General features: G+C 48.8%; 1 protein-coding gene across 2 annotated transcripts in view; it reads left to right on the plus strand.

Moving 5' to 3' along the window:
- The first annotated feature begins 1,277 nt into the window (after nt 1–1,277).
- Nucleotides 1,278–14,568, plus strand: part of GLIS1 (GLIS family zinc finger 1) — a 239,907-nt gene continuing 226,616 nt past the window's right edge. The window contains exons 1-2 of one of the 2 annotated variants that reach the window (XM_031935230.1): nt 1,278–1,331; nt 2,325–2,625. In XM_031935230.1, coding sequence (XP_031791090.1) covers nt 2,367–2,625 — 259 coding nt within the window. In that variant the 5' untranslated portion in view covers nt 1,278–1,331; nt 2,325–2,366. Of the gene's footprint in view, nt 1,332–2,324; nt 2,626–6,171; nt 6,472–14,568 lie in introns of those variants that run through there. The other variant, XM_023186925.1, reaches the window with a different exon arrangement.

Below are 14,568 nucleotides of genomic sequence, written 5' to 3' on the forward strand. Positions count from 1 at the left end.
ATTTTGAAAGTCTAAAATCCTGGTTTTCCAGGATTCTGAGGATGCTGCCTGGGGTCAGTTATTCTGTGCAGAGTCCTGTGCTATGAAGTTGACATGTTGTGTAGTCCAGAGGGGCTCCATATACATTTTTGAGTTTGAGACCAAGGCCAAAGAGACTCCAGACTTCAAAGGAGTTTGAAACCAGTCAGGACCCTTGAAGCCAGCCCAGGCCACCAGCAAACAGTGCACAGGAGGCGCCTAGGTGAAATGGAGAAACCATTTCAGGGCTTGGCTGGATCCTTCGGTAGCCATGGCAGGTACACCAGGCCTAGGCGAACACTCCCATTTTACACGGACTCAGGCTCAGAGTGGGGAACTGAGCCAATGCTTCCAGATGCTGTGAAGCCTTACTGTTCTTTGTCCCGTGCTCTTCCTACACGTTGGGCAGGGCCCCCTGAGACACTGCTTGCTGTCTCTGGGGGGATCCCAGAAGGTAGGGCAACAGGATGGACCCCTAGAGTGGGTCTCAATCCCCAGATCTGTAAGGATCTCCTGGGAGCTCGAAAGCCTAAGCGCTGGGGGCCTGTTCCCCCAGACTCAATTGGAATATTTCCTAGTTGGGATCAGGCATCATTTTTTATCTTTAACTTCAGAGACCGACACCTTTTACCCTGGACTCTTTCCAGCAGAAAAACACAAAAACAAACTTAAGAAAGTGGGCTGAGAGGCCTGGGTTTGGGTCCCAGATTTGCTGCCCACTCACTGTGAAATCTCTGCAAATTCTCCAGTGAGCGGGTTGGATTCTGCAAGAAAACTTTTCAAGCACTTTCGCATCTGTGCGCTTCGCGTTAGCAGATAGCGCCGTTCCCATCTGATGGAGGAGAAAACCGACTGGGAGAAGGGAGGATCCTGTCCGGGGCTAGTGAAGAGGCGGGCAGGGACCCGGGTTGAGCCCGGCGCTCCTCACGCCCAGCGCACTCCGCCGACTCCCTGGCCCAGCCTCTTTCGTCGCGGCGCCGCCCCGCGGTCCTGCCCGGCTCGGCCGCCCAAGAGGCGCGGGCACCGCGGGGCTACAGCCGGCCACAGCCTGTCAAACCCTCCGCTCAGCCCCACGCCGGACCCCGCCCAGACCCCCAGGGGGGCTGCCCCGCCCTCGCGCCACGATTGGCCTGGGTGGCGCGGCCGCGGCCAGCCAGTGGCTCGAGCAGCTGTCGGGCAGACGCGGGCCCGCCCCCGTCCTCCGGGGAACCGCCCCGTAGGACGCGGCGGCGGCGGCGGCGGCTGCGGGGGCTGCGGCGCCAGTGGAGGCGCGCCGAGCCGGGCGCCCAGCGATCTGCAGCTGCAGCTGCGAGGTGAGAGGGGGCGCGGCCCGCGGCCGAGGGAGGGGCGGGTGCGGGGCCCGAGATCCGAGGCTGGCGTCCCGGCGACGCTCGAACCCCGGCAGCTTGGGGATGGCGCTGGGAGTGCGGAGGGGAACGGAGAGTTTGGGGCCCCTGACTGAAGGGCCGAGGCTCCGGCGCGGCCCCCATCTCACGCGCGTGTGGCGAGAGCGTGGGACTGTGTGGTAGTGCGCTGCCGAGCGTCTGAACAGTGGCAGTGTGGGTCGCGTGTCCGTCTCCGGGCGTGCCTCGGCGGGTGTGCGGGTGTGTGGCGGCGGCCGCGTGGGCATTGCCCACTGTGCGGGTTTGCGCGCGCGACGGGCTCGATTCCTCCGCTGCGCATGGGAATGTGGGTGTCCCGGCTGCGCGTGATGGGTTCGAGTCGCTGGATTCAGCGCCCATCCTGGGACTGGCGTTTTCCCGGTTCGGATGGTCGCGGGTGAGTCTCTGGGGGTTTCCCCCGGGCCTTTGGGTTCGAGTCCGCAGCCTCGGCGCGCAGCTTGGCCCCGGAGTCTCGACTAAGCGCGCAGCCGGTGACCCAGCCGGAGCCGTCTCTGGGGCTTCGCTCGAGCTCTTCTCTGGGAATCCTCGTTGCCGCCGGCTCCCTGTTCCACTTGGGGACAGGGAACAGGCGCGCTACCCGCTCCAGGCCTCAGTTTCACCATTCGTGGAAAGGAGGCTGGTTTCGGTGGAGGCGGATTTGGGTAGGACCTCGCAGTAATGCGCCGGGGCGCGGGGCCCTGGGGTCTTCAGCGCACCAGGGAAGGGCGAACCATTCCTGAGTGAGGGGGCTTTTGCGTGGAATCAGGTGGGTTTGACCTCTGATTGGGCTAGGTGTGGTGGCGCTAACCTATGTTAGAGACGCGGAATCCACGGAAGGGGCAGTGACCTGCTCAAACTCGGCCTCGGGACGAGACGGGGGCCGCTTTCCGCATTCTAACTCGCTGTGCTGTCTCCCCTCCCCAGGAGCCCGGCGCGACCCCCAGCCGTGCGCCCCGCCCCGGCGCCATGCATTGCGAGGTGGCTGAGGCACACTCGGACAAGAGGCCCAAGGAGGCCCCCGGTGCGCCCGGGCCCGGCCGCGGCCACGCCAGCCTCGGCGCGCACATGGCCTTCAGGGTCACCGTGAGTGGCGGCGGCTGCGCGGACAGGGGCCCGCGGGACCTGCTAGCCCGGCCTCCCGCGCCGCCACCGCGCGCCCACGACCTCCTCCGGCCCCGGAGCCCCCGAGACTACGGTCCATCCAAGGCCGCTGCCGCTGGGAAGGGTGAGTCCGGCCCTGACTACGTGCCTGGCGGCTTCTGTGGAGATTCGGACTGCACGGCGTCGCCACCGCGTGCTCGGGAGAACTTGGTGGAACTTTCTTCCGAGTTCCTCAGTTTCTCTCTTATTGTTTGGGACTAGCTTGTCAGTCTGAAAGTATGCCTGCTTTGCGAAGCATCTAATTTAAACTCAGCCCCGTTTGGGCAAATGTGTTTGTAGAAAGCTCTCAGCTTACATAATTTTGCTTCTGTATGTTTCTGATAAAGCTTGCATAGAAACTTGTCAAAATTTTATTATATATGAGGGCGAATAGCAACGCATATATTGGTATCTGTTTCTGAGCAGCTCAAGGCATAGTTTGAATCTCCTTAACTAACAAAACCCAGAGGCCTTTAGCAAGATCACTCTCCTTTTGGGACCTCAGTTTCCCCATCTGTCAAGTGAGGAATTAATTAAACCAGATGATTTCTACATTCCTGATGGAAAATTTTCTGCATCAGCAATCCAGCCTGGGTCACGTCCTAACTTAAACATGACTTTTCTGTACTTGGTGCTTCGGCAGCCTAGTCTTGGATCACAAGCTCCTTGGCAAGCTCCTTCGTCCCCCAGTGAAGCTGGCCACGGGAAGGTGGAGGTCCCAGTATGGCTTATCGGCTCAAAGTCAGAGATGGTGCTGGGATTTTTAGGAACATGCTCTTCTCATCACAGTTAATTATTATTGAGTCATTATTTATGAGTTTCGTGCTGACAGATAATTAACCAGGAATTGGAGAAATTGTTAAGATGCCATGTCCTCATCCTCCTCCTTTTTTTTCTGTTAGGGAAAACCAAGGCGTTGGGGTTTGACTGTCGGCATTTGGGACCTCTTGGTTCTCTTTCCAAATGATTTTCAAGGAAGACAAAAACAGTTTGGGTTTTATGGTTATAGGCATCACTTCCTAGCATCAGCCCCACAACTCAGAAGAGGTAGGCAGTCTGCTTTTAGGGTTGAGAGCTCCTCGTGGATCAAAAACAGCCAACTCCCTGGTTCAGGGATTAGTAAAATGAAATAAACATAAGCAGTTTTTTTCTTTTTTAAAGAAAACACTCGACTTTGTAAGAGAGAACTATTTCCCATCTCTTTGTTTTAGATGCCAGCCTCTTTTTCAAGGGATAGAGATAATATTTTAGAAGGACAGATACAGTGGGGAGGGGCGGGAAATGCCTGCAGAATGTTATTGCTGGAATACACACATATGAGGTCTCTTTTACCAGAGAGGAGTGCTGTGCAGCGAGACATGAGTAATGTTTGCTGCCGGGAGCTCCCTGGCTTGCCCCGCTCCATACACAATCCTCCCTTAAATAGATACCCTCCTGCAACGTTCTGTGTTTAAAAACATCGTGGCTGTCATCTGAAGATCGAGTTCTCTGCAGACCTAGCGAATGACTCTCCAGAACATAACCTTTGTTCCACGCTATGGTGAGATCTTTTATCTGGGGGCTTTGTGTCCGATCTTCCTACTTCCATTCCCCCAACCCCAGTTATTTTTATGCACACCCCCAAACATGTCCAAAATAAAAGATCTTCAAGTCAGGATTACATTTGGAAAGGGCAGAGGAGAATAAAGGGATGGGAAGAAGAGCCTCTTTCTTTGTACCTTAAGCTGGTCTCTCTGGTGAAGCTTTTTTCCAAGAGATTTCACAACTTTTCTTCATAGCCTACCAGTGAGGCTGGTGTGGTGGGATATAACCCACTCATTTGAAGGGTGAGGAAACTGAGGCCAGAAGGTGGGAAAGTGTTTGGTATGTGTAGGGCAGGGGTTAGGGAAGCCACAGCTCTATCCTAACCTGACCTAGGGAGAAAGAGAAGGCTCAGGGTCCTGGGCTTGGAGAGTTTTCCCTGCTGGCCTCTGTGTCGCTGTAGGCAAGCTTTCCCTCAGAGTCCAGCCACCAAGTGGCCCGAGACAAAACTAGCTTCCCCCCAGTTCTTCAACGTCCTTAAAAATGCTGCAAGGAAATGGTACCTTCTTGCTGCCCCTACTCCTACCGAAATAGTCCCCAGACCATGTAACCCTTTGATTGTTTGGTGTCTAGCTCCAAGTTCTCAGGCTTATTGGAAACAGACAGAAATACCAATTGAAAAATACGTATTGACTGTGCTGGGAATTGTGAGACCCCACCATCTATGATCTGTGGGACTTGGGGGAAGCAATTTCACTCTTCTGAGCCTTTGGTTCCCTCATTTGTAAATTTACCCTGAGACTTAATTTGCAAGACTGATGAGATCATTAGTGATAAAGAGTGTGCAAGGGCCACCTCAGTGCCTGGTTATTTTTAGGATTACTACTGTAACGTGTTTCACATTCTCAACCTCTGGGTTTTCATTTGCACGAGAGGTAATGATGCCTACCTTGCAGGGTAAATAAAACAAGAGTTGTTTTATTAATTCGTGCAGGGCCCATGCTAGGGTCAGTGACACTTGAGATAAAGGGGACAGAGTGAGAAAGAAGAAAGGTTACATTTTTAAAATGCTGAATGTGGAGGGCGCTAACTGTGGTGTGCTAGCCAGGGGAGGTGGAGAGGTACTAAGCTTCGGGTCTTTTGTGGCCACTGCTGCCCAGTGACCAGAGAGAAGACAGTATGGCTCAGCCTGGGGTCAGGTTTCAGATGCTCTGCCGCCTACCTCAGACAGTCCCTAAGCAGAGGAAGAGAGTGGGTTCTTGAATCTAGTAGTTTATCCATACATGTTTGGGGCCTGTGTATTTGATCTGGAATCGGGAGGCACTGGGATGGTGTGACGTCATGGACTAACATTGTCATCATTTACAATAAGAATCATGATCTGTTTATGGCAGAGTCCCGTTTATCCAGATTCCAAACAGCTGGAAAAGCCAAATTGCCAGATGCTGCATTTTTCTTTCTTATTATTAAACACCCGACACTCTGCTTTTATAAGTCCTGACAAGGAAAGAAGGTAAACATCTGGGCTTTATGCAGGCGGACAGCTTTGTGGTGATGGCCTGATGACGCTTGTTCTCTGTGCACGGTGCTTTACAGTGTTCAGAGCGTGTTCCCACACATCCTCTTGTCTGCCCTCACGCCAGCTGGGCTCTGCCTGCCTTGGGGGCACTTGTGAGGGAGCAGATGTAGAAGTCTGTGAAGTGCTAGGCAGATACTTGCTGTTATTAATGTGATTCCCATTTTATAGATGCACACATTAAGGTTCAGGGATTTGCTCAAAGCTGCAGACAGTAGGTGGTAGTTTCCAAGCTTCTAGCTGCAAATATTTGATTCTGATTCCACAACTTGTACCTTCTACATGTGTGTGTTGGCGGCCGAGAGCTGGCATTCACACGAAGGCTTTCTGAACGTTCCCAGAGAATTAAAAAATGTCTTTTGCTTTTGGTATTTCTACTGTCTCACATCTTTAGGAATTGGTAACTAGTAGCTATGCCATAGTTAGAAAATTTTATAGTTTACCACATGATTCCATTTGTCCAGAGTTGCTGTTCCCACACCAAACCAGATAATGAGGTCACTATTTAATTGACAGTGACTCACTGGGCCCTTTCACTGTGTACTGAGATGGGATGCATCCTTGCAATAAAAAGGAGGTTGATCACGACAAATGTGAACCGCACCGTTATAAAAACAGCCATCCTGGCTGTCAATGCCAAAAAGCAGTCAGTCTTGTAACTTGGGAAAAAAAAGGAATTGTAGATTGTGTGCATGGACTCAGGGGGTGGGGGTGGTGGACAGTAAGTCATGATGTTTTGGTGGTACCACCTGGTCGAATTTCTTCATCTGAATAAGAAGCTCCTGTGATGTTCTGGGGAGGCTTTGGAAAGGCTAGCACATCCCTAATAGAAAGGTATGAGTGATTTTTAAAGCATTTCCCCCCTCCGGCTCCGGTGGGCAATTTGCTTGCATTTCATCCATTTTAAAGTGCTGGTCCTGTGATCCGGAAATAATCAGATCCAAATTTTTTCAGTGCTTGAAGTTTCAAATAAGGGAGAGAAAAACCTGCTGACCAAATGTCAGCCTCAGTGAGACAAAGAGAAACAAGTATGTGTGTGGGTAAAAAATGAGATAGGAACATGTTGCGTCTACAGTCATAAGAGTTATGTATCCGACAAATCTTTTATAGATGTGTAGCGGAAATATAATTCCCAAAGATTCCCTAAGAATCTCAGGCAGCTAGAATTCCTTTATCCTTCCTGCCTCTCAAGCTCTCTAGAAACTAGGATTTTGTGGGCAAAATGGCAAGGGGACCATCACATGAGATCGTAATTTAATTTAGGCTTAGTTGTTTCTCAGTAGTTTACCTGTAGGGTGCTTAGCTGGACTGAAGTCTACAGAGCTTCAGAGCTGTAGAATCACATCGATAGTCTATGTTGCTCCGTCTGTGATTTAAAAATGTCAATTTCTTTATATGCTATGATTTTTCTTCATCCTTTTTCTGAAAAAAAAAAAAAAAAAAAAAACCCAAACGAACCCCATCTCAGAGTTACTCATCTCCCTGCGTTTCATTTGCATGAGAAGCTTAGTGAGCCAGCACACTTATTTTTACAGTGCGTTAAAATCCCATTACAGGCATAAGTGCACAATGAATCACTTAAAAAAATATATTCTTATGTTCTTTGTTCTGAATGTTGCATAATTATCATCATTTTGTTCGGTTTTATTTTGTGGAGTTTGGCCAGCATCCTGGAAGAGGGGAGAAACTAAAGTTTGGGACAGGGTTTTCAGTCTGTTTTGGATAGGATTAGGGGAAAAAACAACAAACAAATAAACTTTATTGGGAAGCTGACCAGTGACTATCGCTGAGGATAATTTCCCTTCCTTCTCTCAATTGTCTTGGAAAAGAATTCTCTGTTTTCAACACGATATGGGAGTATTTCAGCAACCTCACCTTACATATACAGTTACATTCAAAGTTAAATTATAATGGGTGGTTTGTTAATTTTTTTTTTCTAATATAGATTTCAGTTGCAATTACTTTGGACCTAGAGAATTGTGTGGTTTCTTTTCGTAGCGGGTAGTTTATTTTTGTATTTAAAGAAACAAAGGCATTCAGTTCAAGGGGAAGAAGAAATGAAACAAAGTCTGCAGTGGGCTTTGAAAACTTGGACTGCATTATGCAAAAAGCACAGCTGTAATACCAGGGCCAGGAAAAAAGACCAAACTCCTGAAATATTTGTGCTGTTCGCCTTCACTGTGCTAATGATTCTAGCAGTTTAAAAATGGACTTCTTGTTTATCAAGAGCCGCTGCCCAAATTAATAGTTTACAATAAGAAAAAAAAAAAAAAAGCAAAAGCTTTCAGCATTGGAAGCAAAGTCCAGGGACTGACTGCTGAGTTACTGAGTAAGGAAAGCAGAAAAGACAGGGGAAAAGTAGTTTTGTGGCTACTTTGTTGGTCTCCCAAAGTCATATTTATAAGAAACTGAAAGAAAGCAGAAGGCTGGGCTGGGAGGAGAGAATACAACCCTAACCCAGTGGTCTCAGAGTTGAAAGTCACTTAAAGCATCTGTTTTCTTCTTTTTCCCTTCTTCCCCTTAAACTCCAAAGGGTTATTCCTTCTGTAGGTGTCTGGTGGATCGAGGTGGATTGTGTTAGCATTACGAGCTGTGTTTTTAAAGTCAGCATTTGAGTCAGATGCGCTGAGATGAGACCTTCAGTCTGTGAACTGAATAATGCATTTCCTGGATGGCCTGAATTTATTTGGTGGTTATGGTTGGGCCTGCCTGGAGCTAACACATGAGCCATTGTGTAGCATCTTTGCTAGTGGGCCATGCCCTGTGCTTTGAGCCTTGGTTTTCCCGTCTGTAAAATGGGGAGCAGTTCAGTTGGATGATCCATAGTCCCTGTCTGCTGATACTCGGGATTCCACACTAACTGGGCTGGGAAGGTTTGGAAGGATCTGGGGTGTAGGAAGAGTCCACTTTTGTCTCAGACCAGGTTACACACTTGAACTCACGACTGCTAAAGATGAACACAGAAGGGATGGGGAAGAGGGAGGTCAACTAACCTTTAGTGAGTGGCTGCTCTGTGCCAGGTGAGATGCTTTAGAGACGTGATCACATTTAATTATGCCCAATAGCCCTAGGAGGAAAGGAGGCACTGTTCTAATTTTAAAGATGGGGGGACTGAGGCTTGGAAAGGCAAAGTGCTTTGTCCAAGGTTGTGCATGTAGTAAGCAGTAGAGCCTGGAATTTGAACCCAGGTCTGTCTGACAGCAGAGCCAGTACTTGCCTCTGAGAATACACCACTCTCCAGGACCAGCTTCTTAAACCCAGGTGACTGGGAAGGAGAGGATGTGGCTCTAGAGAGCTGAGTGTCCCCCAAGCCTGGAGGAAGGCAGCAGGAGGCTGCAGGGGGCCCAGACAGCCACATCCCAGAGCAGCCCTTTCTCAGTCTCAGCCAACAGGCTGAGGTGTGACTTACAGGGGACACTCTGCCTCCGTAGGGCACTGCTCCTCTCCTGCTTTGGAACTAGGGAAAGGAGAACGTTCCCAGTGACTCGGGATCCTCAGGAATCTGGGGTCTGGAAAAGGACTCTCTGAGGCCATGGAGGGGGCCCCTAGGAGGGACCGCTTCTCAGAAGCAGTGGCAACTCCCATCCTGACTGGTTATTGCAGGTAATAGTCCCAGTTTGAGTCTTTCTTGCCATTTGGGGGGATTCCTTGCCAAGGCCCCGGTCGTAGTCTCCCCTCTACAGCTTTCAAAGACATCTGTTGGATGAGAATTCCTCAAGATCCCTGCCATGCCTGGTTGTAGAATACGTGCTTCCCTGAGCATGTTGAGTCAGGGATCTATTAAACAATTATTTCTTGTTAAACACGGGTGGGATGAAGTAGGGCTTGGGAGGGAGAATAGGCTGGGGATCAGAGTGAACTTGAGAGTTTGCTGGTGAGAAATGGGTCTTTTGTGTCAAATGATGAATGAGCTAGATGAACCCCTATGGAAGGTAAAGATCCCATGGCTGGTCGCATCTGTGGCCTTGCACGTGCGTTCATGAGAATGTGTACATTCGCACGTGCGTTCATGAGAATGTGTACATTTGCAGGGAGTCATACTGATTCTAAAGACAGACTTGCAGAAGCCGTTCTGGTCCGAGGAGTTTTTGCCTTCCTTCGTGCCGCCATGTCTGAAGGGGAGTGAATGAAGTACGAGGGATGGCCCTGCCTGCCATACAGCCCAGCCTGTTCCTATTTGCAGGCTCTTTGTTTGTCTTTTTAGTAACCAGATTACTCTTTTAGATGTTACCTTTGTTTTTAAATAACGGGTTTGCTAGAAATCAGGCTTTAGCAAGAAACCAGGGAGTACTATAAACCTGACTTGAAAAATACAGAGCCCATTTGCTGTTTTAAGCTCTCTGGAGGGCTGGAGATTGGATTTATTTTGGAACGCTGCTGGACTATATGAATTACTTCTCAGAGGGTTGGGTATTTAATACCTAGTAGAAGTTTGTGTAAGAGTTGATGATGTATTTTGCCGACTTTCCAACCCTGTAAATAAATTACACGTGCCGGCAGGGGCTGCCAGGATCCACTGTGTCAATTGAAGCTTAATTTTTATCCTAAACCACTGAATACTGTTGTCCTAGCAAGCAGAGAAAGTTACGGAGTTTTGCTCGTCAGTGAGCTCATTCCAAGACGATGGTTTAAAGAGCCTGAGAATAGGCCTCCGCGGAGTCACTGATTTTGACACCGTTTTCGGTGGTTAAGTAGCTTCAGCAATCTCAAGTCCAACCCTCAAGGCAGAGAATAATATAATTTTAAGCGTATCGTAAAAATGAAACTCAATCACGTCCACTCCCCAAACCTGTCTCACTCCCCATCTCTCTGGAGAAAACGGCTGTAATTGTGTGTTTCATCTCAAGACTGCCTTTGCATTTTATCTTATTTGAGTGCAAAGCCCAGGTAATAACATTGGCATTTCCAGCGTGAAACAAAATAGGGTTTCTAATTTGGAGACACTATTAAATATTTCATGCTTCAACCAAACGCAATTCTTTTTTCCTATAATAAGTTTAAATATTAATTCTCTGGAATGTCAGATGCCTAAAGCAAGGCATTTAGTGATCTGCAGTTTCAAGTATCTTGAAGAAGGTTTATGAAACAGGATATTTAACTGTGAGGGATGCGTAGTGTGCTTCAGAGATATCTGAATTCAAGGCATCGTCTTCTGATTTATTTTTTAAAAGGAAAAGGTCATAAAATAAGTTGCTTTATGTGCTGATGGATTAAGTGGCTTAGGCTGAAATAACAGCAGGAACTTTACTGTTTTTCCCCGTTATATTTTAACAATGCTTTTTGGGGGAGGGGGGTGAGTCTTTTTCCCGCCTGCTTGTCTCCTCCCCCTGTTCCCCCCCCACCAGCCAGATGGCTTTAATTCTAACCAAATCCCATGCTGAGGCCAAATGATTGATCAAACAGTCATTTGTACTTACGTAGCGCTCTTTGTGAGAATATCTCTGTGCTAGGGCTTCTCGCTGGGGCAGGCTCTTCTTTGGGCCTTCAAACAGATGATTTCAAACAGATCGGGCGGCTTGGTGAGGAGGGGTCCATGGGTGGATGCGGAGCAAAAATCCCAGACCTCAAGTCCTTAGAACTTCTCGCTTAAAACCTTTGCGTTACTTCCCATCCCTGACAGCAGGGATATCCAAATGTTCTAAATATAAGGACAAAAATCTTTCCACTGTCCATGTGATAGCAGCTATACTTTTAGTATCTCTTGAAGCAGAAGATACCTAACGAGATTTAGGTAACTGCTATTTTAAAGAACTCTTTTAGGTAGATATGTACTTTATCTACAACATCATCTACACACATCTGTAGAGACATCAATTTGTCCTACAGATAGTTCTTGGTACATGCTTTCAAGATCTTCTGTGAAATTACACTTGGCATGTAGATTGACAGCCAGCTGGCCAATGGGAAAAATCTGAGCCCTTTGATCTGGCATTCAAGGTCTTCTTGCAGGGCCAGTTCCATCTCTTGCTGATGTCTGCTCGTGGCAGCAGACTTTTCCTTATGCAGCCTCAGACCTGGAATTTACTCTTTACCTGTCCTTCTTTCCTTATAATCTGTGGGCTTCTTTTTATTCATCTTTGTGCCTCCTTAAATCATTTTTGGAACAAGTGGAAAAAGAGATAATATTCAAAGATTCATCTTTGTATTCTTGTGTCCAGCACAAAGTCTGGCATGAAGTTTGTATCTGAGAAGTGTGCAGAGTGCTGATTGAAGGCGTGGTTGTGGAACCAGTCCACTAGGTTTGAATCCTGGCTCTGTGTACTAATTTGGGGACCTTGGCAAGTTAGGGAGCTTTTTGGGTCTCAATTTTCTTATCTGTGACATGAGGATAATAATAGTAATGACCTCCAAAGGCTGTTGTGAGGGTGGAATGTGTTAACACATGTATATGTGCTTAAAAACAGACTGGCATATGGTAAATGCTCAATTAATCTTGGGATTATAATAATTATTATTGTTATGACTCTATGTAAATGGTAAACAGAACCTCTAGGAAGGGCTTTCCCTCCCTTCCATTCCACCAGATTGACCCTACTGATTCTTTTTTTTGTTTGTTTTTTGAGAGGGAGTCTCGCTCTGTTGCCCAGGCTGGAGTGCAGTGGCGCGATCTCAGCTCACTGCAAGCTCCGCCTCCCGGGTTCACGCCATTCTCCTGCCTCAGCCTCCCAAGTAGCTGGGACTACAGGCGCCCGCCATCTCACCCGGCTAATTTTTTGTATTTTTAGTAGGGACGGGGTTTCACTGTGTTAGCCAGGATGGTCTCGACCTCTTGACCTCATGATCCGCCCGCCTTGGCCTCCCAAAGTGCTGGGATTACAAGCGTGAGCCACCGCGCCCGGCCGACCCTACTGATTCTTTAAGAGCCAGCTCAAATGCCACCTCCTCTTGGAAGTCTTCCCTTTCTTTTGCCATAGCTCTGCTCATACTCTATGGCAATTTCCTATTTACTTATGTGTCCTTGAAGACAGGGGCAGAGTGTCATTATCCTTGACCCTGTATGGCCAGCACAGGGCTGGCTCCAAGTGAGTGTCCAGGAAGTTTGGGAATGAAGTACAGCCCAGTCTTTGCCCTCAAGGAGCCTGTAGCCTGTAAAGGAGGAGCTGTGTTTGATGTTCTCGTTTTCCTGCAAGGTTGAACATATGGTAAGCTCTCAACACATGTGAAATGCCAGTAAATTTCTTTTTTTTCCTTGCCCTGTCTTATGGTGCTGAGATGCCAGTAAATGCTACATGAGTTCTCACATGCAGATACCATCATGTTCTCTTTCCAACACTGTCTTGAGGCTCTTCAAAATAAGGTCTGCCCCTTGATTGCTAGTGACCCTGGGAGAGTCTCCTCACCCAGCTGGGCCTCCCTTTCCCCTCCCTCTGGGAAGGATTGGCTTCAGGGCTTGCAGGCTCTTTGTTTGCAAGCCTTTGGAGCGGCCGGGTCAGGTGGAGGAGCTTGGGGCGTGATGACTGTCCTACAGTGACTGGCTGTTGGCCTCTTGGCCAGGATTGGCACTTTCTGTCACATGCTCATCCTCCCTTTTAGACAAAGCCCCAAGTACTGTGACATACATCTCATCTTGTGGCTTAAAGAGCAGCTATGAGTGGTTGCTACTCATCTCACCCAGATTTCTCTAAGATGAAGAGGAACCTTAGACCAAATGTTGGAATTGAGAGCTGGGAGCCAGAGGATGGTAGCTCTTGGTGACCCTGCTGGGGTGGTGATTGCTGTCCACACCCAAGATCTCCACTCCAGGACAGGCTTAGAGGCCCTGGGGGATGTATTGGGCTCATGACCCTTCTCTGGGCACCATTGTGGGCTTTGTAAACTGTAAAGCTTTCCAGAAATCATATTATTAATTCAAGCCCCCTTTGGGTAGATGGGAAGACTAAGGTTCAGAGAGGCCGTGTTACTTATGTGAAGGTGGCCACATGGCTTTTAGAGTCAGAACTGAGTTTGGATCCTGACTACCTCACCTGCTAGGCCTTAGGTGAATTTGTGGAACTCTGAGCCTTAGTCTTCCTCATTTGAAAAGTGGAGATAGTTCCTGTCTCATGGGTTGCTAGGGGGATTAAGATGAGTGTCTGTAGAACACATAGCTCAGGGGCAGGTGCACAGCAGGTGTGTCCCAGAGGTGAGCTGTGGTTGTTGGTCTTTGTGAGTGGAGAGCTGGGCTAGGTCCCAGGCCTGACTGTCTGATGTTGTTTCTCCTCTACACTGTAGTACTCTATTCCCAGACCCTGCTTTTTAATTATTTTTTGGTGTAATTCCAAGAATAAGGACTTTGGGGTCAAACTGAGGCTTGAGCTGCAGAGATAGAGGACGCAGGTCTGGCTGGTAGGCATGCTGGTTTCCCCTAGGGCTGGGGGAGGTTGGGGAAGGAGGAGGGTGTGGGCTGCCTCAGTGCATCTCTCTGACAGGTCCAGGCCCTGGGTCAGTCTAAGATGCTTACTAAGCCTGTGGTGTCCAGTAGGATGGGGGTTGTCTGTGGGGTGGATCTGGAGGCACACCCCCACCTCTTTCCTGGTTTATTGGGCTGGGAGTTGCTGTCAGACTCCAATATCCAGAGGAATTACCTTGATTCTTCCTCTTAAAACCTGTGATGCCAGGACTACCCTGTTCCGAACCCACGTCCCCATGCCTGCCTGGCCCTGCAGTAATGTAGCAGCTTCCATCTGTTGAGTACTGCTGTGAGTAGATGTCCCACGAGGCCATTTAATTCTTTCTACATTCACTCCTTGCACAGTGGGTGTTAGCGTCCTTATTTTACGGTTGAGAAAGCTGAGGCCCAGAGAGGCTAAATGATGTGCCCGGAGTTCTGGAGCTGGTAGGTGTCAGCTGCCGGCCCACCCGCCCCTTCTCCACACCTTGCCACCTATTGGACCTTTCATTAAGGCCTCGGGTCCAATGTTACCCACTCAATTACCCACTCATCACGGTCAA

Source organism: Piliocolobus tephrosceles, chromosome 1 (assembly GCF_002776525.5).
Source record: "Piliocolobus tephrosceles isolate RC106 chromosome 1, ASM277652v3, whole genome shotgun sequence".
In the NCBI taxonomy this organism is placed as follows: Eukaryota; Metazoa; Chordata; class Mammalia; order Primates; family Cercopithecidae; genus Piliocolobus; species Piliocolobus tephrosceles.